Below are 26406 nucleotides of genomic sequence, written 5' to 3'. Positions count from 1 at the left end.
AGTTTTATTTCTGTTTATATTCTATTATTATTAAGTGTATAAATTATATTACATAATGAATGAAGTACAATAAGTAGTAATTTACATTACTGATAACATTCCGAGTGAGAAATTAATTGTAAATATCATAAATATAAATACATATGTATTTGTACTCATTGGCTAAGCATACAAAATTTTGTATACAGTTCTATATAGGTACAACCGCTTGTCCATTATAATAGCGTGTACAGGCATAAAAGCCGCTTTGAACACGTGCTACCGATGTTGTTTTTAGTAAATGTATTGCCATGCGCCTAGCAGTATGCCAATTATACTCGTACTCGCACGGTGCATGACAGCCCACACCAAAATTCGTTTCTCCTTTGGTTTACACAAATTACGGTTATTGATACCGACATAAATTGTATTGTGTTTTGCCATTTGCAGCAATTTCCTACAGTTTTTATTCGACAAATGCACAATTTAACGGTAAAATCAAAGACTGCTAAAATAAAGGGTGACGTTATACAAAAAATAACTGTAAAATTTACAGTCTATATACAAATGTTTGAAAAAAATGTATGTATTTTTCGATATATCTTTGTTGAGACCAATACTTCGAAATGCATTATTTGATATTTTTTATGGAAACAATAAAAAGCGCAAACTGTTGACTCGGTACTCCGTAAAGGGCAAGGCCACTTTTACCATGCCATTAAACGGTGTACCCTTTAAAAAAAAATTTGCGAACGCAATTGCATTAATATAACAACACGAACATATCGAAGTAGGGCCGCAAAGGGCAAGCGCAAATGGAAGAATTTAACAATGATTTACACACATAAGAAATAAATATACATACGTACTTACATAAATACATTTGTATGTTTACATTGCATGCGCGGCGCAACCGCAACCAAGACCATTACCGAGACAACCTTATTTTAAAATAAGACTTGTACGTCACGAATATGTACATTCACGTAGAGACTCGTGGGAAAACAGACAGGTGTACACAACCTAAAGTTATGACTCAATAAAAGCAAAAGTAAAATTAAAAATAAAACTTCCCAATTTCTCCACCTCCGATGAGACAATCCACCATACTAAATAGTGAAGTAACAAATAAGTAGGGGAGAAGTATGTACTAGTGATAGGAAGCAGTGATGATAAACTAGTTCTCAACTCGTACTAGTAAACTTGAATCTACTTAAAATTTTTACTATTTGTAATTGACGACTTTATTTAGCTCTTCGATTCGCCATTTCTCTGCTCTTTGGCATTAAGATGTATTATTGACTAACCGAGTGAATTTTATCACACCTTAAACTAAGTAATACGATTTGCAATTTCACTATTGGAATCAGATGGCAGGTTTTTAGCAGATGCCTAAGTAATTTCAGAAATAAACATGATTTCTCAATGTTCCCACGATAAACTTTGAACCAAAATATTTATTGAAGTAATTCACCTTCAAATATTTCTTATGAGGAGGAAACCGTCTTCTTTGAATGCTCTACAGCCGTTGCCTGAAGGTGATATTTAAATTTAGTTTCAAGCCATAATAGTGTTTACCACTCCAGAGCTCTGTCGGCTTGGAAAAATCTTGTAGTTATTGATTTATTTTTACCAAAACTTTTAACTAAATTAAAATGTTTCAACATTCACGTATCTATAGTAGAAAAGAGTATAGAGATGTAGGTGGTCTATAGGAAAACATTTTACAATATCAACACTACTTGTAAATCAACGAACCTTTACAGAGTTCGATACAGTAACTATTAACATTAGCAACCCAGTAAAAAGTTAGTAGCAGCCATATAGTATAGTATAGTTTTAAAAACATTTTGGCTCACAACTTACAGTCTATATCCGCTTACATTCGCAAAGAATTCGGAAACAAGTACTACAAGGGAAACATATTTATACCCAAGTACGATGTTGTACAAAATTGTTGTAAAAGTACGAGGTGGCATATGCTATCATTAGTTCACTAGAAATTTGTCTACTCATAGTCAATCGATGCGACCATAGGGTAAGGGTGCACATGTACACAAACGCAATTCATTACATATTGTAAATATTTATAGTCATATAAAATAAGTGGAATAGACCTCGAAGTCAGTTGGATTTACGAAATTTTTACAAATAAATCTTACATACAAATCAAACTTGCTGAGCCATGCTAACTAGCTACAACCACTGACCTTTCTTAAGGTTCTCAGCACTTACGGACATGTGATATTTTACTTAGCATTAGAAAAGCAAGGGAAGTGTATAAACACGAAAATTGCCCCAATATTTTACAAATATTCCAACATACAAATATATTTATTTTCGGCATGCAAATAAAGCCAATAAGCCATTAGCAGGCAACAAGCACAAGGTGCCTTTAAAACCTCTGCGATAAATCAAACTAACTTTGCACAATATTGCACAATTCAGCAGACTAAAAGTTAAGCAAATTTTCGTTTGCAAATTTTGTCGTGGCTACCCGGCCGGGTGGAAGGCCACGGCCCTGACATTGACGAAGGAAACTGTGGCACTAGAGAGACCTTGAACAAGTGTTTAATTGCCAGTTGAGTCAGCTTTGCGAATCGTTGCAATTATGCATTGTTAGTGACATCAAAATATGCCCACTTCCTGAATGTACCAAGTTCACACTAGCCACTTACGCAGCCATACTCACACATACATATATGCGTTTACACACAACAGAATAGAGAGGCATAAAGGCGTACCTGGTGACATAGAATGCACCAAACGCCCCAAACATTGTATTGACAACTGAGAACTAAGCTTGCAACTATTTATTGTGTATATGCATGTGTATGTGTGTGTATTGATTAACAAGCGTTTTGTTTGAGGAATATTCGTTGTTGCGCATATAACAATTTCCTCAGAGGGTCAAAGGCAAAGCGTCACTGACTAAGCTAACATTGAGGGCTTAAGAGTGTATGGACTATGCATATACACTAAATATATATGTACCCACACGTGTATATGTATGCCATATGTAGATTATATGCACTTTCGTCATATGTAGACGCATACGTGTTAACTCATATACATCACTTTAAGTGCAGATAAAAACTGTCAGCTCTCTTGACACAAGAGACATCCTCGAAATGCAACTGAGCATACATTACGCCTCCTCTTGGCGACATCCATAACCACAACTAGGCACAAGTTTCAAAGGCTACTTGAAATGTGATGAAGATGTTTGACGTGTATTGTAGGGGGCTTGTATCCGGAAATCAGCCAAGTCTCATAACTAACTAACTCAACTAAGTTGTATACCCAATCAACTTTTTATTAGGCGATAGAAGAAGGGTGAGAGTAAGTGAAATGCAAATACTCTGAAAGGTTTAACTTTAGTTTTAGAGGCTCTTGAATGTTTCAGAGAAGAATTTTATTTAATTTTTGAACATCACGATTTGCCGAATGGTAGTCAAACAATCATTACACTTTACCTCGACAGTTGCAAGACATCGCAAATAAAATGTATACATTCTTAAAACATCATGTCTCTCACGACTCACATAACTCGAACTTTTAATGAAGCACCAACACACCAGATACTTCAAACTAACACCGAGTGAAGGTACAAATTCTGGTATAATCTATTGGACCTTAGCTTCTCATTCTACCTATTAAATAATGAAGAAAATATTCTAATTTGTTATTAAATCATAATCTTTTACGCCTATTATTATTGAGTAGCATAAAAAGATTTCAAATTATATCAGAAAGCATAAGGTTGAGTAAAGGTCTGATGGATTAGAAATACTGACTCTTCAAAAGTTTTTTGCAAATAGAATAATTACTGTGATAAAGTTCATTTTATTGTCATTTTCAATCTCCAAATGATCTTTAGTGGCCTTTTTGGTACGAAAAAGATTTATTACAAAAATTGTTCGATCGAAACTTTATCGATATAAGCCGCGACCTACTAGGCAGTAAATCAGAGAAGTAAGCTCCCAACACATACCGCTTTCTATTGCATGCGCTGACAAACAAAAGCGGCAATTTTTCAAGTTTAACTGCGGTCTACTGTACTAAAGAACGCCGTCAGCGTAACCATTAATAAGCCTCTGTAGTTATGTCTGCGCAGCCATTGAACTAATCCAATTATCAACCGTTTACAGGTTAGGCTGTTACAAACAAACATTGCGCGAACAATGCAAAAACAAGTTTACTACCTAAACAAAATAATTAAGGATTCTTGATGCTTAAAATTTGATTATCAAATTAGTTTTGTTAAATTTTCGCATTAGTGTGTTCATCGAATAAAAGGCTTAACTCACAAATGTATGCTATAAAATTTATTAAATTAAAACACTTTAGCCCGAACGATATTTAAAGCATTACAAGCACACTTTTATTGAAATGAATGTTAATGTTATCATCACCAAACAAATTTACAGAAATTTCTACAATTTGGTAATTAAAAAGTTTAGTTCGAAAACCAAAATCAATCTGCCTTGAAAATATGCAAAAACATTATATGTTTACCTAAAACGTTTAGATGTCTGACTGATATAATCAGCCCTGATATAGTAATCGTGTATATAGTATATTTTGAACTCAATCGCCTACAATATTAATAAAAAAATTACAAATCGATTTTGAAATGTCAAATTTTAGCTTAGACAATAAAAAGCGTAGTCATTTAAAGACAAAAATAAATTGACGTCACTGTTTAATTTGGAGATTTGTTTATATTTTAGCGGTAACTTCTGTGCTGTGAAAAAGTATTTTATTGAGATATTTATATAACAAATACGAAGCAAAAGTATTGAACAATTTTTGCATCGTCAATCAATTTGGTTCAAAATTATCGATAATAGTCAAAAAGAAATTTCCATCATAAAAATGTTTGCTGGGTGTATATCTTATCGCATGTGCCACACGTATTGTATTAGAATATAGAAATTATTTTATATATATGTATATAGTAGATGTACTAAAAGTACAATACATACATACAGGTAAGATGTGTATCAAATTTTCCAAATATAATATCCTAGCTACTGAATGTATTGTACTTGAAAATATCTTTTGAGATTTAAGGAGAAAAGCACATCGTTAAAGGATTGCTCCGTCAATGGATTATCTAATAATTCTTTATAATTGGGATCTATCAAGTACGAATTTTAGATGTTTGAGTGAGCTTCTTATTCGTGCTCTGACATTAACTGACAGAGGGTGAGTCCAACAAGTTGTTAATCATCTTCGAAGGGCAGATGGTGCTGAAGGGGTTGGGCCAGTCTGTGGTTTTTTGACTTAAGGTACACTTCACAGTTCTAAAATCATTATTCAATTAAAAGATCAGTGAAAAAAATGTTTTCCCTGTCCATTCGTTATAATGTCGAAACTTTCGGGGCCGTCGGCTTCACCACGAAAAGCTGTAAGAGTGTTTTTTCACAAGCGCATTTTTTAATTTGGGCGCATATCCACTTGAAATTTCAACAGTATCATCACAGTAATAGTCTCCTTTTTTCTTATTTTTGCAACTTTATAAATTACTGACTGATCATATTTTTTCAGTCAAAACTTTTGATAAGTACACCATTTTGTGAAAATTTAATATAAAGTTATTTTAAAAACATTCACACTTCTTATCTACATTAAGATCCCGTTGTTTATTTTTATTTCACATAGCACGAGTTCTTAGAATCATCGTCGGCCGTCGGCTCTTTTGAAAAAGCTGATTCCGAAAAATGACCTAGTAGCCACCATTTGGCATCAAGATATCAACATTTCTATACCCTGAAAAATTCTTTAATTGAGCATGAAAAAGTTCTGCCTGACTCCAAGAAAAAATTATCAAAGTTAGAACTATTTTGGCGGCTCTAGACTGGTTAACTATTGCTTTCCAACTGTTGATTTCTTGCCGAAAACTGAAATCGCGTATCTTCTAATAGTGGTTTCACAATAGCCTGCGATGATTTTTAGAGCTCTTGTTAGCTGAATTTTCTATTGAGTATGCTAAAACTTAATCTTAAAATACATATATACTTGTATATCACAGGTTTATATTTTTATGTATACATAAATGAATAGTTTTTTTTTGTCAACACTCACCTTTGATGGTCTGTCAATTTGTCCCAGAAAGAAGGTAAGCAGCGATATTATAATAAAATTAACACCACCCGCGAAATCCGTCAGCTTGTCCATTTGCAAAATGGAGTTAATCAGGAAAAATAAAATCTGCATGCTGACCGTGACAATCGCACTGATTGCGTAATGGTCATAATCTAATATATTGATGGCCATTTTTATGACAACAAAGTTTCATTAAAAAACTAAACACTATTTCTTGCATAACAACAACGTCGCTTTGTCCCTCTGATCACTTGTACTTTTCACTTGGCATTCATTTGTTGCAATGCTTATCAGGTACGAATTTATTTTTAATTTTTGTACGATAGTGGTTACTCATCTCTTTATAAATATTATTTTACACTACTACATATTTACAACGTGGCGTCGAATTTAGAAATAAAATTAAAAGTTAGTTAGTTTATATTTATTATTACATGTTTGGTATTCGTTTGCAGCCGCTGATGTAACACAAGCGTCTAAAATTTAACGGTTTTTGTATTTTCTGAAAATTATACATACATATATACTTATCTAATAAGTTTGGTTTGATATTTTATAAAATCGACATTTTGAAGTTAGTTAATAAATTACGAATATACGAGTATGTTGATCACATTTGCACTAGTAATCGAAATGTCCACACTGCTGAAGAACACTTTAGCTATAGAAATTATACACACAAAAATTCTGTTCGAATAAAAATCGTAATAAAATTAACTGAAATTAATTTATCTGTATCGATATGTCAACTCAATAGGGACAAGCAGAGGACGGTCCCCTAGAGGAGAGTTTTTTAGTGACCTGCAAGTGGCACATACCATTGCTGTGACGACACAACGACGATGCAGAAGAAATTTTTTTCCATTTTTTTTTTGCCTGGCTATGGTGGAATTTTGAGCCAGTGCGTTGTCATGGTGGAAGAGGGCTTTATTCTACGCCAGATAGTACCGGTTTGCCCTTCTCCAGGTAGTCGATGTAGATAACTTCTTGTAAATCCCAGAAAACTGTGGTCATCACCTTTCTGGCCGATAGGACAGTTTTCGCCTTTTCGGAGAAGGTATGCCAGTTCTAGTCTTTCAAATTTTCCTTGGGTTCTAGTATATACTAGTGGGGAAATGTTTCATGCAGGACCCACTCAATATTTTGAGATGCCTACTGTCGCACCTTTTTCGGCACTTTCAATTTGCGTGACTCATCAAAAACCAATTTACGATCTGGTTAACATCCATTAAATCAATTTTTGGTGGTCCGCATTGAATAAAAAGAGTTACTGTATACAGTATCCAAGTACTTTTCAATTCCAATAGGCGATTTCCCTTTCAGAAACAATCACCGAATTAACGATCGATCGCTGTACGAGAATGTACCACACAGTAGTAAATTTATCTTGCAATAGTGACGTTATCTGGGGGTAACACTAAGTACTAATAATAATTTTGGCAAGTTCGAGTTTAATAATAACAAAAAAATTATCCATCAGTCGATAATTTAGAGAGTAAAGAGTGTAAGTAAAGTTTAGATAAATTCAGCAGGCTTGAATTCTTCTTATTTATTTTTTGAAACTGTTGCCAATTTTGAGTTCCTTAACTGCTTGACGTTTTAGATTCCTACAGAGAGAATTTTCATTTACTCTCATGATTTACTTTCAGCGCTTGTGATAGCCAAAATTGGTGCCAACAAGAAAAAGCGGATAAAAAGAAAGTAAGAAGTATTTTAAGAAAATTTTCTAATTGTATTTAGAGAAATAGTAAGTTAACTATTAGGAATATATATGTATACGTAGCAAGGAGGTAAATACAAGTTTCCTTTAATTTCACTTTTCTTATTAATTACGCTGAAATATATACGTAAGTTAATTTTTCTTGTGTGTTATAACCTTTTTATTTCTCAACAAATAAATTATACACAGTTCAAAATAATTTCACTCTTTTTTCTTTATTGAGACTATTTTTTATATTAAGTGCAACCGAATAAGTACACAGCTGCCGTATAAGGAATTGATATCAGATGCTCAATTAAATAAAATATTGAATTGCGATCTGTTTTTTTGCTGAGAATTTTGTATAATTAACAACAGTGCCATACTTGACTCGAAATTTCCTATAACGAAAATAGCCTATATTTTTTATTTTCTGTTTTTCCCACACTTGTGCACTTCTATGTAGGCTTGCTCATACTTTTTATTAATAATTTGTGTGATGGTGTTAGGAACTTTTCGTTCAGAATGTTTTACTTTGCATAAAAAAAGAAGGTTGCTATTTATTCTCGTATTTGTTTTCGTGGGAACAACAAGTCAAGGCCACTATAGACTCCATACAAAAGCCATTAGTATGGTGTTACAAATCAGCGAAGTTATCGAAGCACTTTCCTAATTTTCCACATAACATCACATACCTAGGCTAATATGCAAAAATGCCCTAGTGCCACTTTTGAGGTTAGCTTAAAAGCACACTTTGCTGACAGCTGACAAGTAATTAGATATGCGTGTTTGTGCAAATGCTTTCAGTGAGGAATATTCTCAAAAGCAGCTTCCACGAAACGGAAATAAACACTTCTACATGTTTATGCTATCATTTTTCACTCTCGCTTGTTTGGCTTCTATTCACATGTAAATATGTATGTGTGTATGTATATACCATATTTGTGTATTTATATAAGTGTATGTGTGAACTCATGTCCGCATGCAACTAATGTCAGTCATGTCAAACGATTCTGTTTATGGTTTGAATAACATTCACACCGTACATGTTTTCGGAAAAAAATAACGAAAAATATTAAAAATATTTATGGACGTGCATGAGGTGTTAGAAAAGTATTTGAGAGGAAAATATTGGATTATCTGTATAGAAACATATGGGCAAAAAAGCAAAGCGTAAGCTTAAAATTATACTGCTTTGACAATAAAGTAGATTTATAAGGGCAAAATCATTTTATAAAATTATATCATAGAAAAAAATTTGAAGTGCGAATTTCTCTACATAAAACAAGATCTCACATTTATGTGTTGTAAATTTGAAAACATGTGTACATAGAAATGCTTAATAATTTAACTTTTGGATTGGAACTTTCCTAAGTTTTATTCAAAAACGATAATTTTTAGTTTCGAAATAAATTTTTTTTGTGCTCGTGAAAGCCGGATGAGAAACCGCCATATAGTATACGTTATGGCCTTGAAGCATCTTTCCATAATAATTATATAATACCTTTATCTATAAATTTGTTATACATGCACAATTTAAGCGACTGGTTCAAATGACAATGAATAAAATCAGCGACTCAGCTAGAACTTCGAATAATCTCTACAAACCATTCAACCCTAGGCAAACTGTATATCATCTTTAAATTAATATTGAAGATAATATTCGAGCAGCAAAACTAATCACTACGATACATTATGTTTATAGTACCTACACTGCTGAAAAAATTGCGTAAAAATCGAAATCTGTATCCTAAACAATCACACCGGGAGTTCCAATTGTCTTCGTGAGAGTCCTATTATCGCTATCATATGAAGAAACAGTTTTTTTGGGCAGAAGAAACGTCGTCTTAGTGATCATTCTAAGAAAAAAAAACCATACCGCAAAGTATCAAATCATTTAGTTAAGAAGTATAAACGAGGTGTGTTAAAAAATTACGGAAATTTTCTTTTTTTTTTAATATTTATTTACTTTTTAACATTAATTTTGTCGCCGAAACACTTATCAAACTTGGTTTTTGGGATAGTATTTATTCATTCATTCAGCAATGCCCCTTTAAGGTTCTCTTTATTTTTGGAAACAGGGAAAAATTACACGGAGCCATGTCTCGTGAATATGGTGGTTAGAGCATCCTTACAGGATTGTTTTTGGCTAAGAATTCACGCACAAATTTTTTGATCCATTTCTTTTAACAAACGAAAATCGACCAGCAAGTCTAACCTTAACGACTGCTACAGACAAAGTAAGAAATGAAAACAGCTGAAAATCTACATAGCATATATTGTATATCAACATAATAAAAGAAATTGACAAATGGATTCTCCAAACCTCCGAAATTTTAATTTTAAAATTCCCGTTATTTTTAGAACACACCTTATAAAAATTTTTTTATTAGACTATTGGTCATGTTATCCTCTAGCTATCCAATGTGCAAGTATTGAGTATGGGAATATGTGAGAGGCCATTTTTCGAATCCTCAAGAGTTCAGATTTTTTGTTTTTTTCTGATTTGAAAAGAAGTTTATAATAAATTTATTTAGTTTAAAACTATACTACGAGCTTGTCAAGATATCACAGAGGAAATATAATATTTAAAACCTATTGCCAAAATCTGCTCTGCATGGTACTTCTATCAAAGGTATCGAATATTTTTCAAAGTAATGCAAAAAAATTGGAAAGTGAAAATGGTAGATTTTTTAAGGATCCATCGTATAATCGATTTTCACAGCTACTTCGAAAGTTTAAACGTTGTTAATACCAGACTTGTAGTTTAATATTTTATATTAATATATGATTACCTTTTCCTAAATAATTTTGCGGTTAGCTACCAAAACATATAGATCCCATTCAGGTAAAGAAACTTTTGAGTTTGCCTTATAAATGTCCATTTGCAATTAGGATTTCTGGAAACATTTTACTCTCCTAATTCACGAAACTTTAACAACTGGACAATCAAACATTATAAACTCTACAGAAGCCTATCGTAGTCATCTAGGATCTTATATTAACCTTTAGGTTAAAATATTAAACTTTTCACGAATCAAGGATGTAATTTACACGTTCACAAACTGCCACTAACTGCTACTGAGTGAACATGGTGCGGATTACAGGCACAATTGCATATAATGAAAGAATAACGGCACTTTTATAAATGCGATAACTTTAATTTAAATGAAAAACTTAAAAAAAAAATAAAGTTTAACTGAGAACAACACAAAAGTCATGACAGAAGAATACAGTTTTAAATCGTTTCAAATGTTTTGTGTTGCATTGTTTGCCGTGATCGCGCCAACACAAACGCACAGTTAGCTTATTTCCACTTTAACTTGCCTACAAATAAATGCACTTTCTGCTTTGTTTATATATTCATGTACGTGGGCATTTATGTATGTGTACTACATATGTATTAGTTTTATTGTGTGACACAAAGGAACAAACAAGGGCAAGTGGACAAGCGTCAAACGGTGGTATGCTGCAGAAATGCAGCTCTGCAATATTATGTGACATTCAAATAAGCACCCACGCAATTGAAAACACACCGAGCGTATGCTTATTTTATTGTTAAAAAACATTTTACTATTTGTACGTATGTATTGCATGTGTACGGCTATATTAATGTTTAAGTATGTACACGGAAACCCTGCAGGGAGGTCAATAGATGCTAAGTTTTTACATCTTACACGCTTTTTGATACGAATTTGACAAAGTAAAATTGATTTGAGTTTAAAGGCTAAAAACCCAAAAATTGCTTTTTTACTTTAATACAAGATATAAACTTTAGAACAAAGTCTGGAATGGCTAAAGTAGATGCCAACATCAATCACATCAGCTCGACATTGATTAGTGACAAGTTTGTGAATTCCAAATTCGTTCGATAGAAAACGGGACAGCGTTAAGCATCTTAGTGTATTTATGTCATGAAAAAGTGACTGACTGACAACTCTACCATTTTTAACTTTTCTAGATAAATGAATTTAAAGTAGGTGTGACTTAAAATTAAAAAAAAATTATATTTTTCATACTTCGATAGGTTATACCTTTACAAAAATAAATTTTAAATCGATATCTCAAATAGCTTTTGAGTTACAGCCTTCTAAAATGTTGTCGCTTAGATTAATCAGTTCTATTATTATATCTTTCAAAGCATTTTTCTCAAAACCACATTTTTCAATTTAATCACTCAATTAGCTCTCTAAAACGATCAAGATGTTCAATAAAAATCAACTTTTTTTCAACGGCGTCGTTTTGTCGATTTTTGATTTTTTTTTCGCCCGTAAGTCATTGTACGGTAAATACCTTTTAGTGAAGAATTTTTTTTAGGTTTCATTCACGGAGAAGGCCGGAATTACTGCAACAGTGGAGGACAATATATTTTTAGCACTGTCGGAGATCGCGTATAACTTGAAAAATATTAAATTTTTTTCTAAAAAAATGTTGCTGTTTGTTCTGAAAAACAAAATGTTTGTTTTTGGCTGTCACACTAGGCTATTGATAAAAGTAAATTTGCCAGTTTTATCCGCCTCTCCTGCAAAATTTAACATTAACATTATACCATACCATAACCATTACGCGACCAATGAGGACCTTCATACTATTGTATCACCCTAACTTCATTTACATTTCCACCCGCATCGGTACTCTAGCTAGTCCTTAAGATCCTCATCTCTACCCAAACAAACAATTCTACTCCTCACTTCAGTTTTTTATCGACTAAACAACGTTTTTCCTTCAGACCACGTTACACCACAGTTATAAGCATAATTTAGTTCAAACGCTGCTATTTCTTCGCATGACAACTTTCTCCTTTGATGTTTTGCTGTTTTTGATTTTACTTAGTTTGATTTTAACCATAAATATTCTGCACAAATCCTATTAAAAGCAGTGTGCGCATTTGCCTGCGTTCTTATGCATGTTCCGCCAGCGCTAACGTTCAATGACGCCTTGACCTTGAACACTTTAAATGCTTTCCGTCGCACCGCCGCCACTCACCATCTCTTCAACTTTGTGGTGCGTGCAGAAAACTTGAAATAAATATGCATGTAATGGCTGCAATAATGCAATTTTGACATTAAATGTCGTGCGTCATGACGTATGAGTAACCAACTCCATATTAAATACGCAGCGTACAAGTGTGTGGTCTACAGGGCGTATGAGTAAGTAAGTTCGCAGTGCATTCAAAATATGCTGTGCACATGTGTATGTGGGCATCAATCACTTAGCCGAGTAATGTATTTATTGACACTCACTTCACCGCCATGGTGAATTGCCTCACTTTTTGTTGTTTGTGCGCTTAAGTGGCCTTTGAGTGAAGTGCCTTCGGATAAGTGGAGTATGGAATGACGTGGCAATATTAATAATCAATTGCATAGAAGATAGAGATATAATTAAGAAAGCAAGAAAAAATGTATTGTCATCACAAAACATCTTTCCAATACAAATTAAATGCATTTCATTTTGAAATTACTATTATTTACTTTGTACAATTGTTCATCACCCTTTAAAATTTTTGTTACATTTTCATCTATATTTTTGTCTGTATTTACTTTGCCATCAGTGCATCGCGTATTTAAAAGGCATTCCACAAGTGTGTCTTTTCACGTTGGGTCAGTGCCAAAAATATATAATATTTGCATTTTTCGAACAATTTAACTTCATACACAGTAAAAGTTCACTGCCTGCGGCTATTATATAAACACAAAAAGCAAATTGTGCACTTGTACAAATAAATGATGTACAAATATTTCAAAGTTAATTATATATGTTTTTTTGCATTTAAATGTCGGTAATAAATAATATGAAAAGTAAATATACAATAACGGTTCTTGAAAAAATTTTCAGTGTGCATTTTTATACGACTTCGGTTTTACTTAGAACTGAAATACAGAAATATATAGAAGTACATCCACTATTAATATCATACAATATATAAAATAATTACACCCTTAACAAGGTAAAGTTCGCCAGTAGTTTGTAATAGCCAGAAAGAAAAGTCGGGGACTATTTAAAATATAAATATTAAATAATATAAACGTGAAGAGCTGAGTCGCACTTCCTTGTTAATTCATCAACTTTGCACTTGCCTACAAATCCGGTATGGCCTAGTACCCAAAATAGTCTTATCCAGAAATAACCGGATGCCGTTGATAGTGAGGTTAGGCATTCCTTAACCAGCCTTGAGCGCATGAGCATTGAGTTCAAGACTAGTATTGCCGCTCTACTATCGGAGCGGATAGCCACTTCCCTAAGCTGCGCTCCGGAGTAGTATTTCAATTGCTATTTTGACGGCAGCAACCTTCGCTAGAAAAACTCTACAATAGTCAGGAAGCCTGAAGTTGGTATTGATGGATAGTTCTCGACTGTTGAACGCTCAGCAGTTTCTGAGTGTAAATGTTGCCTTTTCTAGGGCTTTTCACCACACAAAGACCCCGTAGAACAAAATTGGCTAATGAAATGAAGTTTTCTTTAATAATGAGTGCTACATTTTCTGCATAGGCAATCACCCTGAAGCCTCGTAACTAAAGTTACCATAATCCAGAGTAGGGGGAAAGAACTTATCCTTGTGAGCTGCCATTATTGAAGTTTAGATGAGAGCCAGCGCTACCGCATACCGTCGCGACCTTTTATTCTAAAGAAGACTGAAAATGAAATGTTGCGACTTGATTCACGGCCAAATCTATCTAGAGCTATTATGACCACTCCCTCAAAACATTATTGAAATTTCCATTGATACCCTGAAAGATCCACTGCGTACTCCTTAAACCTTGAAGCTTCCTCTAACTAGATCACAACAGTATTAGTATCTATTGATCTACTTTTACGATAAGCTTACCGTGCTCCTGAGCAACGATCCTTCGTTTTCAGTAAAAAAAGAGGAAAGGTTGATGGGCCTAAAGCCCTTAATAACACAAAACTGCGTATCTGATATACTGAACCGGCCTTAAAATTTTTCTGAAATACTTAATATAAAATTTAAAATACAAGCACATTTTAGTAAATTGATTTTAAAAATGAGAGAATCAAGAAGACAAATTTTTTTGAACATACTATACAATATATATTTTACTATACATACTATAACTATCCTTCTTAAAATTACTCATTCAAGAAGTTAAACGATGAGGTTGAAATATTCTCAAGAAAAATCAAATTTCAGCGTCAAGCAACATCTGGTATCAGAAGCATATTTATTGTCTAGCTCTGAAAGCACTTTTGTGGTAGATATAAGGAGGGATCTATTCTATCTAACCTCATCCGCCATCAAATCTACCGTTTCCACGCGAGTCAGCTCACGTAAACGGGAGAAACTCGGATCAAAATTCGACTGAAAAATCGGCAGCATTCTTAACAATTTTTTTTTCTGCTACAACATTTTGGTGATTTCCTATATATACAGCGGAACATGTATTTTGCGTTGAATAAAGTCTTATTCAGTAATTATACCCAGAACAGGGCATATTAAGTTTGTCAGGAAGTTTGTAACTCCCAAAAGGAAACCTCAGAGCACTATACAGTATATATATAAATGAACGACGTGACGAGCTGGGTCGAGTTAACCATATTTGTCTATCTGTACGAATGCGAACTCTCTTCTCTCTCTTTTTTTGAGATATCGATCTGAAACACACGCCCATTTCTCCCCAAGAAGCTGGTCATTTGTCGGAACCGTCGATATCGGTGCTTGTATGAAAAACATTTTCTTTTGACAAATCTTCTTCCCAAATTTGGCATAAATTACTATTCAAGGCCACGCTACTATTTTCGAAGAGTAGAGATACGGACCACTATAGCGTATAGCTGCCATACAAATTGACCGATCAAAATCAAGAAAAAAGATGAGATCTCTTTATATCCTATAAGTATTACACCTGTGAAGGGTATTATAGCTTAAGTGCAGCCGAAGTTAACGTTTTTTCTTGATTTCTAATCTCTGTTAATTTTATCCAAAAAAATAAATAAAAACTACTACTAAATTTAAACGTGGAACTAGAAGTACTTTTTTTGTAAAAAAACAAACAATAAATTGCATTTATTTACCAGCTATTATGGCACCCTTTTGTTAACATTCCACTAATTATGTCTACCAACTAACTTATGAGTTTACTCATACACAACCTGCCAGCTTAAACCCGGCGACAACCTAGACATTGTAATGTTAAATCAATTGTTTAAACGATGATACGCAAATGACAATGTTTCTTCTGGAAAAAGACCTTTCACACAAAAGCCGGCCTACAATGTAGCTAAAACACATACACATAAATACACTTTGCAACACATTTATATGCAACTTAACACTCGTACAATTATTCTGAGTGGTCATAAGTGCTTTTGAATATTGTCTGCCTCAAACATTTCCACCCGAACAGGTGTTTTGCCGCCTCTTTTGCACATGATACATACGTGTATATGTGTGTAGGTGTATGTAAAGCATTTTCGCAAAACATATTTATGCATATCCGACAAGCTGAGTTGGCGGTTGTTATCGGCTAAAGGGAGAAAGACCTGAGCGCCACTGTTTATTTTAAATAACTCGTATAAATTTCAATGCTTAGCGCATATACACAGAGACATGTATACAGATATGCACATATTTATGTATGCGTATATATATTATTGTATAACTGTATGTTTGTATATAGCTGAGAAATGTAATACAGAAAAGTCAACACTTGCCAGTCAATTCACACATTCGCACTGTTGGGCGAGTTTTTGACCCAAACGCTTTGTTTTTGCACTGACAGTCGCTGGCACAAACTAACCATATGTATGTATGTATTTGTGTATCTAGAATGTTGTTGGAACTTTTATTTATATTCGCGCGTGCATTTTGCTACTGCATCTTATATATGTACATGTGTATGTATGTATGTATATGTTTGTGTGTGTGTGTGTGTGTGTACATCTAATATTGTATAATATTTGTAACAGTGTAGAAGCAATGTGCGAGTCTTCACTTCTCACGTTTTCAAGGATACTCTCTGAAGTGAATTAAAAAATTTTTACTTTTGCTTACAAAATCTATGCCACACTATGCATATTCAAGGTGAACACATATCTACAATACATATATATTTACACGCACACATTCATTTATGCATATATGTGTGTATGTATGCATATGCGGTTATATGTAAATTCAACTGAATAAATATTGACAACAACAACAATAACATGTAACAATATACCACCGAATGCCAACAACTTTATGTTACACACTTTTATTTTATTAGATTTTTTCCACACCGCGCCTATAACTATGCTACTTTACTACAATAACCGTGCACTTATTTACTTCAAACACAGTGCTCTTATAAAAATAGCGATACTTTCAAAACAGCTCAAATCACAAAACAAAAATGTATTCTTATTGCGTTATAAAAGTAATTAAGCAATTATTTTAGTAATCAACGGCCGCATTTGATATCCGCACGGATGCACCCATTGAAAGCGTTATTCACATGGATGGTGGATCTTTTATTTCGTCTGCACTGAAGCTGCGAACGTCTTGGAGCAAACTGACTTGTTGTCGCGCAGCGAGTAGATTACAGTAGTTGTTAGTTGCCGATTTTTGAAAGCTTTCAATTTGAGCTTTTAAAAAGCTGAATGCTTTTTATGCTCTCACTCTGTTTCAGCGGCAAAGCGGTAATACCATGTGCAGTTAACGCTGTAAAAGGTGTTGAATCGCTTTTGAAGTAATTCTTTGTGCTTAAATCATCGTTTATTCTGTAAAAATTTCAGTTTTATGAAGAATGTTAGAGTTGAATTTACGAAACACGACGTCGAAAACCATACGATCTGTCATTCCTCTGTTTTCGATATTTTTTTTTTGTCTTAAATGAATGGATAATATCTAAACAATTTCCGCACAACACACGTTTTCAAAGTCGGTGCCCCTCATAACTCCGTAACTACTGCACAGTATTTTTCTTTTATAATAACAAATTAGCCGATTTTTTACAAAGTGTTCTCGAAAAGTGGAAAACTGTAATTTCTTCCTTTCCAAATTAATTTTTTGATATTCAGGAAAATTTAACGGAATATTCTTCAAATGTGCCCCCCTGGTTTTTAAAAATATATTCTAACTGTTTAATTTTAAAAATCATAAAAAAAGGACTTTGCTTAACACGAATTAACCCTACTCTTCCCTAAATGAACAATTTAGTGCTCGTGCTTCATTTCAATCCTAAATGATGAACTCTCTCCGGACGGAACAAATTACAATTAACATATAATTGGTACAAATTTTTTCGAACACAGTGTATATTTAAAACCTTTAAAATCTGACATTTCACATTTTTATTTCCCAGTGGTTTGTTTTCATTTTTGTTTTGACATTTTGCTGCTCACATTATTCAATAGGACGGTATTTTTCAAGCATTCATATTAATTCTCTGATTTTACTGGGTCAAAGTGCTTTATCTATTAAGTGGCGAGGCCACAGCTGATATCTTCCGCATGAACCCACTCTAGTAACACAAGGTACAATCAAGTTAAAGGGATGACACTTGCGCTACGCCTTTTGCGCCGACCGGCTTATCTCTCCCAAAGTAGTGCATTTACACTGCAGCGGCAACAGTATGCCACCCCTCTAGCCATAGTCATTCGGAAACGAAGGTAAGTCACTGTAATTTACACCTCTACTTCACACGTTATTAAATGATATATATCAAATTTTAACGATTTAATAATCAAATATTTTTAGCAATGCAACGGAGAAACGATCTGTCGAAAAGAAATCACAACTTCCGCCCATCGTTCCGCCTAAAATATATCCCACAGAACCAAAGCATGACCAAACTAAATGTGATGACTCGGAAGATACACAAAGTTGGTCTAAATGGCCGCCACCCGCAAAGGCTGACAAGAAATTATCTTCTCAACGGCTGTCAAGAGAAAACGTCGAGGGTTATATGTTTAAACATTTTTTTGACTATATCAAAAACTATGAAAAATTGTTGGAGAAAAACTTTCCATCGGCCATGAAATTATATCGCACATATGTTGACGGCGTAATGGACTTTTACAACGATATGAAATATTACCTAAAGATAGGTCGCATTGTGAATAATTCACCAATGGGACTGAAAGCGCTCAATCGTAAAGAACTTGAGCTCTATATGCAGATGCCACGCGATATGATGAAAGTTGCACCTGCGTTAATTGTCGTGGCACTGCCGCTGGTCGGTTACGTGGCGATGCCGTTAATGTAGATATATTTGAAAAATAATACACTATCGTACTTAATTAATTTTCCATTTAGTTTTGCGTATCCACAGCTATTTCTATGCTCGCATTTTTGGACACTACAACAACGGGCAGAATTTCAACAAGCGATATTGCAAAGACGGCTGCAAAATAATAAATCTGTTTTCAGAATTCTACAATCGAAACTAAAAGACGCAAAGAAACACGAAAGTCACCAAGAGCTGCAACACATACTGGGTATGTTGGGTAGTGGCTTTCATCCCAGTGTCGAGTCATTGCTCAAAGTCAAAGACATTTTTGTCCAACCGCCATACGATATGCTCTCCCTAAGTAGGAAACAAGTCGTAAGTAGTTTATACATGTTCTTTTTCCATTCAATGTTACAATTATTTGCTTTTTGTAGAAATTGTTGTGTCAATTGCATGGGGTCCCAACGCCTCTGTTCAAACGTTATCACCTTGCGGAACATGCGTTTCTGGTACATAACATGGATTTGGCTATTGTACGCGAAGGACATGTTCATAACATGCATCCGGATGGTATTCGACGATCTTGCTATATACGTGGGCTCAATCCCATTAATCTTAGCCATGAAGAAATGATAGCATGGCTACGTAATTGGATAAAAATTTCCACATCACTCGAAGAACAACATATAAGCATGTTCCTGTACCTGCCAGTGCTATTAGGCTATAACCATCCGAATAATTGGCACTTGATTTATGACAAGAGTTAGAAAATTAAAGCAAAGCTAGCGATCGTAATTCAAGGCACACTAGAATACACAAAAAAAAAAGATTGAAGGGAAAGACCTACTCCGTATCGAAGTGCCAGAAAATAAGCTTTCTTATCATTGTTTTAAGTTTATTTTATTGTTCATATACATCAAAGGACTCATATTTTGTTATGAATTACATTAGTACATATTTTAGCACCCTTTTTTCGTTAAAAATTCAGTACCTCACCTTTTTTTCATAATAAATATGAATACTGCACAGTTTAACTAATTTGTTTTCAACTACAATCCATTGGAAGTCACGTAGCTTTGGACAAAAGTGGCCTGCAACTACTCATATCTATTTGCTCCAGGGTATTTTTTAGCCATGTACCAATGCAGTCACTTACGTTTGCAACCAAAATATACTTAAAATTTGTTTCTACTTAACTCCAATACTACGAAATAAGACTCCACGTTTCTTTATTCCTATAAAATAACTTTATTTTCCTCCGAAAAATAGTCAACTAGTACACGAGCATACTAAGCTGAAAAGTTAAAAGACGGTGTTTACTTCTTAGCAGCACCCTTCTTCACACCTTGCGCCTTCAATTCACGGATGCGCTCGCGCTTGTCCTTCTTCAATTTACGCTCTGTACCATCAGACTTGGTACGCTTCTTCAGTGTGTTGAAGGCAATGGTAAGCAACTTGTTACGTTGACGCTTGGCATAACGCAGCTTGAAACGATCAAAATCATTCAAATGAGAGCGCTAAAAAAGAAAAAAAAAAAAAACTTGTTAAACAAAATGCCAAAAATTTAACATTTAATATGCAAGTCATATTTTTCAGAAAATATATAAAATAGCTTCATATATGTATCAGCCGGCAATTCCTATCAAGAACTTTCATTATCATCATGTTAAAGTCATGAACACTTTGAATATATAAAACATAATTGTTGTTAATCAATAGAAATTTACCTTGCAAATATTCTGTGATCTCGACGACCATGGACTAGCCTTCCATTGGGCTTTCATGTCACTGTCCTTCCATGCTTTGCGCACAATACGTGTGGGGGCAGTGAAGGGGAACTTGATGCGGTATTTGGTCAGATGTAGATTATTCAATCTGTATTCCTGACGTGGTACACCGGTCAAGGGACCATCAACAAGCACCTGTAAAAAGTTGAAATTGTTTGTTTAATTTTATAATCAAATGAGAAGATAATACATTTTATTCGACATTGAACTAAGGGTATGCTTTCAGTTATGGTTGTAAATAGCTTCATATATGTATCAGTTGGCACTTCCTATCGTGAACCGTATCATCACTTGCGTACCCTTTGTACAATATCAAAATCATATTGCATTCACTTACGCGTGTTTGATCAATAACGTCAACAATGGCGACTAGGCGGCCCTTCAAGGGACCCGCCGAGCATTTGGCAATGCGGCCAGTCTGTACAAACCTCTGGAAAGGCTGTAAATAGATAGATAAAGCATTAGTAAATAATTTATCAAGTTGCCGCTGCTCCACGTTTCAATATGACAGTTCGATGCAAGTGGTACTACCACCACGTGAAGTCGTTTCGCAATTGCAAATTGGTAACACAAAAGACAAACAACAATAATGTAAATCAATGCGAATTTTGTACACTAAGAAGTCATGCACCATTTATTGATTGTTCACATTTTATTAAAACTTTATATGAGGAGAGAAATTATGATGTCTCCTTACCATGGTTAACCGGAAAGAAAGAAATTTGGTTGCGGTTCTACAAATAAGACAGATTCAACATGGATTCTTGCACTGAACTGTAACTGCAGAAAGAAGAAACAGTGATGACAGTTCAAAATTGTCATTTGACATATTTGCAAAACTGGGCAACACTTATTTATCAAATAAATTCATACAGGTGGGAACATTAATTTGTCAGAAACGTCAAATATTTATTTGGTATTTTGTGTTATTCAGCTGATTCTTGTGGAAAAAAATATTTGTATATTTAATAATAAATATATAGAAGATCATTCTTATGTTATTAATATGCCTCAGTTCAACGAAAAAGCGGATAGTTCTACCTCAAGAACAATATATATTAACCCACATTTTAACAAACGAATGCAACCAATGACGATTGGCACAGCAAATGCAGTTATAAACAAAACAATATCATCTGGTGCTCACATCAACCCATTGTTTTTGGGTGTTTATCGACCACCAGCAATACATATGAATCCTAACTTTTTCAATAGTAAAATCCTTGAACAACAAAAATTGCCACTAAATTATGAAATAAAGTGTTCCGAAAAAGTGAAGTTAGTAACCAAAAATACTCCAATTAAAACAAATCAACCAAAAAGTTTACTTTTACATGGTGAAATTATCGATCTATGCGATGAATCTGATCAGGAAGTGGAAAAAGCATCTGTAAATACTAATTTGAGTATATTACCAGTAAGTAAAGACCCAAAACAAAAAATTATAACTAAATCACGCACCAAAATTGTTCGTGAACCAGCGGTAATAACAAAAGTTATGCCTGCGCCATCACCGCTTATACGTTTAAGTAGTAAAAAATTAGTAAGAAGAACACATACATCTCCAGCTGTTAGCATATTACGTAATATTACCCCCGCCTCCGCTAAAAACACACATGGAAAGTACAAACTAGATCGACGGCCAGGTTTGCCTTTAATAGCAACAGCAGGTGTGAAACTAAAACGGAAAAGTTTTGTGGCACGCTACGCTTTGCAACGCTCAACTTCTGAAACAAAAAGTGCCATAACGTAAGTGTGTATACATTTTCATAATAATCGTTTATTAAATGTATTTTTATGTATCTTTCAGTTCCTCTAAGCTACGGTCACTGCCTGTTAACAAAAAATTGCAAATGCTTAATATAAATGGGGTGCTGTACAGATCAACTCGCAACAAATTACAAAGAAAAGATAATAGCGTTGCATCAAATCAAATGACATCAGCAAAAATATCTCCTATAAGCGTAAAAACTAATCCCATTAAAAACACACTTCCAAAACCTAGCAAAACGGCATACGAGCGTGTGCTATTTGTTCATGGCACAAAATTTGTTTTAGATAAGAATGGTTTCAAACTAACCCGTATTGCACCTACCACCAAGGACAGCGTAACGGGTACACCAAAGCCTACAATACCCACTCAAAGGCAACGCCAGCGTATAGACATTGGTGGCTTAACGTATATAGCCTCCACAACGCAAAACGTATTCGTGCGTACTCGCAACCATTTGGCCTTGGCACATCTAAATACGGCGAAGAATCGCAGCCTGCAATTACTTGCGCGTCGTTTCGTCAAAACCAATGTACCATGTGCCATATTCCAACGCATAGGCAAATGCATAGCGCACGAAAGAGGGAAGTGCAACAAAGTGCATGATAAGAACCAAGTTACTATTTGCCCAAGGTTTGTATTATATTTTTCGCCAAAAAAATTTAACACGCCTAATTACAATTTTATTGTAGATTCCTGCGTAGTGAATGTCATAACTCAGATTGTTTACTTTCACATAACGTTTCGCTTGCGAAAATGCCAGTTTGTAAATTCTTTCTACAGGGTGTTTGCGTGCGCCCAGACTGTCCATATCTACACAAAAAGCTTAGCGTCAACGCAGACATTTGTCAGGATTTCCTACGGGGTTACTGCAAATTAGCGGAGCAGGTAAACTACAGTTAAATTGTATGTTTTGGAAACGTTAGTAATCAAACGTTAAAAATATTTTCCAATTAGTGCAACAAGCGTCATGAATTCTTGTGCCCTGAATACGAGCGTAATGGTAGCTGTGAATTAGCGAATTGTGTGTATTGCAAGAATCGCAAACGAAAACTTTTAAACGAGCCAACAAAACAGCAAAATAAACAAGTGCATAATGCTGCATCAAAAGAAATTGCTGTTCAAGGCACACAGGAAAATTCGGGCGTAGCAAAGCGTTATTTCATTGACAAATGTCTAAACGCAAATGCAACAACAACTTGTGATAAAACGGAAAAGGATGAGAGTGCTGAAAAGCAAGAGTTTGACACACATTCGGAAGAGCTAGATTCTGATACTGAAATGCCTTCTGCACCTGTGCGCCCCAAAGTCGGCGCGTTGCCAGCCTTCATACCGCTCTTGTGAAATTAAAAAAAATAAATAAAAAAATGTAATGATGAAACTACTAAAAAGCTGAAAAGTTATTGAAATTTTGCTCTTTTACAAGCAAGTAACTGTGAATTTAATATAATACTTAAATGCCTATAGGGCCGATATCCATACATACATTTTTTTCTCTTAAACTGTAAGTTAACTGAAATATCAATAAAAAAAAAAAGATATAAAATATAAAAACTTGAGATTCTAGTGCTGAGCACTTTTATGCGTGCCAAAATAGAATATAAACATTTGTGTTGTTTTCAAATTATGCGTATCATAATATCAATAAGGTATTTATAGATTTATTTGAGTGATTATAATTTTTACTATTATTATATTTATTTAATTGTTAGTAAATACTCAGCGTGTTTGTATATCAAATTAGTCTGGGAATGCTTAGACATATATGTATGTATGTATATATTTATATAGCATATGCAGTACACAAAATCCAAAGATTATAAAGTTTCTAAAGCGTTACATTTCCTTTTACACTGTCAACAGCTAAAAGTTTTTTTCGATTGTATTTTTTTTTTGTTTTGCGTAGATTTCTTCTTACAACTAGAAAATATGTGGGTTTAGGTAACAAGTAGAAATTTTTTATGTTGCAAAGTTGGTGGTATGAGGTTGCACTGATTACATTTTGTCTAATCAAAATAATAACAGTAATGGTTATATTAGACTTGATTTGCGTATGTATGTAAATGAAATTAAACACCTTTCTTGATAAGGCATAAACAGAACAGGCAGAGGGGCATATTTTTTTTTTTTTGTTTTGGTTGGACAAAAATAAGTTATTAATAATTAATAAAAATAAAATTAATCGTCACCTTAGAATTTGTTAGACTTGAATGCAACTTATTAGCTAAGCAATTTGTTTGAAGCTAGCATCAAAGTTCCATTAGCAATTGCTGATGAGTTCGAAAATGAATCAAACTGAAATATTTGAGAAATAAATAAACGAAATATACTTTCGAAATTCTTTATATTATTAGAAAATAGTCAATATTTTGTCTAATCATGCTTAAAGAAAAATTAAATTTAACATAAATTAATACGTTAAATATGTATATGAAGGAAATATAATATTGAGAATTAATGAAATGAAGTCATAATTTATGCACATAAATTTTACGAACAACTGTGAACTAAACTATGGTGATATTTTATTAAAAATAAGCCTTCCTTTTCAAAAATCAATCTACCACCTTGAACACGAAGTACGCGAACGCGAAAAGACGTAAATTCTAAAACAAATTCCTTTTTGAATTTTTAATTATAAGCTTGGGATTAAATTTTTATTTAGTTTTTAATTCGGTATTTGGGATTAAAAATAAATTAAATAAAAAAAAATTTTGGGTTAAAAGTTTTTTTTTATTTTTCGATACGGTATTTGGGATTAAAAGTTTAAAATTTATTTTTAATTAAGATCTTCGGAATTACAAAAAAAAATTTTATTCAAATGTTAATTCAATTATTTTTTCGTACATTATTTGCAACCCTGAATAAATGAATATAAAATATTTCGAAATTTTTTATATCATACGAAAACAAACAAAATTTTTTTAATCATTCATAAAGAAAACATATAAGTTGATACAAAACTATAAAAAAAAATTTGAGTATTAATGAAATTAAGTTATAATTTCCGAACCTAAATGTTATTTTTGAACTCACGCTAAAAAATTTCTTAATATTCCTGTATGCATTATTTGCTTTTTTGAAAACTGATTTTCTTTAATTATTTCGATACCTTTGTTATTAGCGTACGATATGTATGTATATAGAAAATGCATGATTATAACAAATCGATGCATATATAATATATATGTACATACATAAACGTTCGCACATCATTGGATGCACATATGTAAAATGATACATATTGGTATGATTTACATTACTTATGCTACAGAAACCAAAAGCCACAGATTGTACATACATAAATAACTTTCAGCCAGCTTTCTAAGTGCGTACAATTTTGCACCAAAACAAATTATCGTTGCACGGGCTGTATGCGTTCTTTTTGTTCAGTACAGTTACAGACAAGTCTACAAAATATTCGATGTACATATTTTTTTTACCTACATATATGATTATTTATGAATAATTTCTTTCGTATAGTTAAATCTTTCATTCTCCTTAACGGTAAACACATTGTTATAGAATATTAACATAAGCCTTTGTAAATGAGTTGATACACTTACATATACATACACATAAATTTATACTATCCTACCGAGTGCAATCATTATTGCTTTTCATTTATGAGAATATCATCTCTAAAGTATGTGAAATGAGAAGAGCAAAGCGAATAAATGCGAAAATATCACAATACTACATATAGTAACCAAATTTGAGATCGTGAAATAGTTTTAGTTTATAGCGCGAAAAGTGCGTTAATAAAAATTATAAAAATGCTAAATACAAATAAATAGAATAAAATTTAAAAATATTTAAAAAGACGTAATAGGAATGCATTAACTAACGCAAGAGGTGCGTAGCAACTTCGCTGTGTTCATTTTCTGC

At 33.5% G+C, this 26406-nt stretch overlaps 4 protein-coding genes across 4 annotated transcripts in view; 2 read left to right on the top strand and 2 right to left on the bottom strand.

Moving 5' to 3' along the window:
• LOC106615489 (uncharacterized) overlaps positions 1 to 17306 on the bottom strand; it is a 29433-nt gene extending 12127 nt beyond the window's left edge. The window contains 2 exon segments of the mRNA XM_036360419.2: positions 6070 to 6592; positions 17003 to 17306. Of these exon segments, the coding sequence (XP_036216312.2) occupies positions 6070 to 6261 (192 nt within the window). The 5' untranslated portion in view covers positions 6262 to 6592; positions 17003 to 17306.
• A 795-nt stretch (positions 17307 to 18101) lies between these two features.
• LOC106615461 (LETM1 domain-containing protein 1) lies at positions 18102 to 19994 on the top strand. Its single transcript, XM_014231686.3, has 4 exons — positions 18102 to 18400; positions 18489 to 18992; positions 19047 to 19335; positions 19395 to 19994. Exons 1-4 carry the CDS (start codon positions 18285 to 18287, stop codon positions 19725 to 19727), a joined length of 1242 nt encoding a protein of 413 aa, XP_014087161.3. The 5' UTR covers positions 18102 to 18284; the 3' UTR covers positions 19728 to 19994.
• A 190-nt stretch (positions 19995 to 20184) lies between these two features.
• Positions 20185 to 21525, bottom strand: RpL14 (ribosomal protein L14). Its single transcript, XM_014231687.3, has 4 exons — positions 21445 to 21525; positions 21085 to 21186; positions 20688 to 20882; positions 20185 to 20477 (listed from the first exon to the last, which is right to left on the bottom strand). Exons 1-4 carry the CDS (start codon positions 21445 to 21447, stop codon positions 20277 to 20279), a joined length of 501 nt encoding a protein of 166 aa, XP_014087162.2. The 5' UTR covers positions 21448 to 21525; the 3' UTR covers positions 20185 to 20276.
• A 125-nt stretch (positions 21526 to 21650) lies between these two features.
• On the top strand, positions 21651 to 25215 carry ZC3H3 (Zinc finger CCCH domain-containing protein 3). The gene is made up of 4 exons (XM_014231744.3): positions 21651 to 22496; positions 22558 to 23151; positions 23211 to 23406; positions 23476 to 25215. Exons 1-4 carry the CDS (start codon positions 21754 to 21756, stop codon positions 23860 to 23862), a joined length of 1920 nt encoding a protein of 639 aa, XP_014087219.3. The 5' UTR covers positions 21651 to 21753; the 3' UTR covers positions 23863 to 25215.
• The last annotated feature ends 1191 nt before the right edge of the window (positions 25216 to 26406 follow it).

Source organism: Bactrocera oleae, chromosome 6 (genome assembly GCF_042242935.1).
Source record: "Bactrocera oleae isolate idBacOlea1 chromosome 6, idBacOlea1, whole genome shotgun sequence".
Lineage (NCBI taxonomy): Eukaryota > Metazoa > Arthropoda > Insecta > Diptera > Tephritidae > Bactrocera > Bactrocera oleae.
This window is presented reverse-complemented; position numbering and strand designations above follow the sequence as displayed.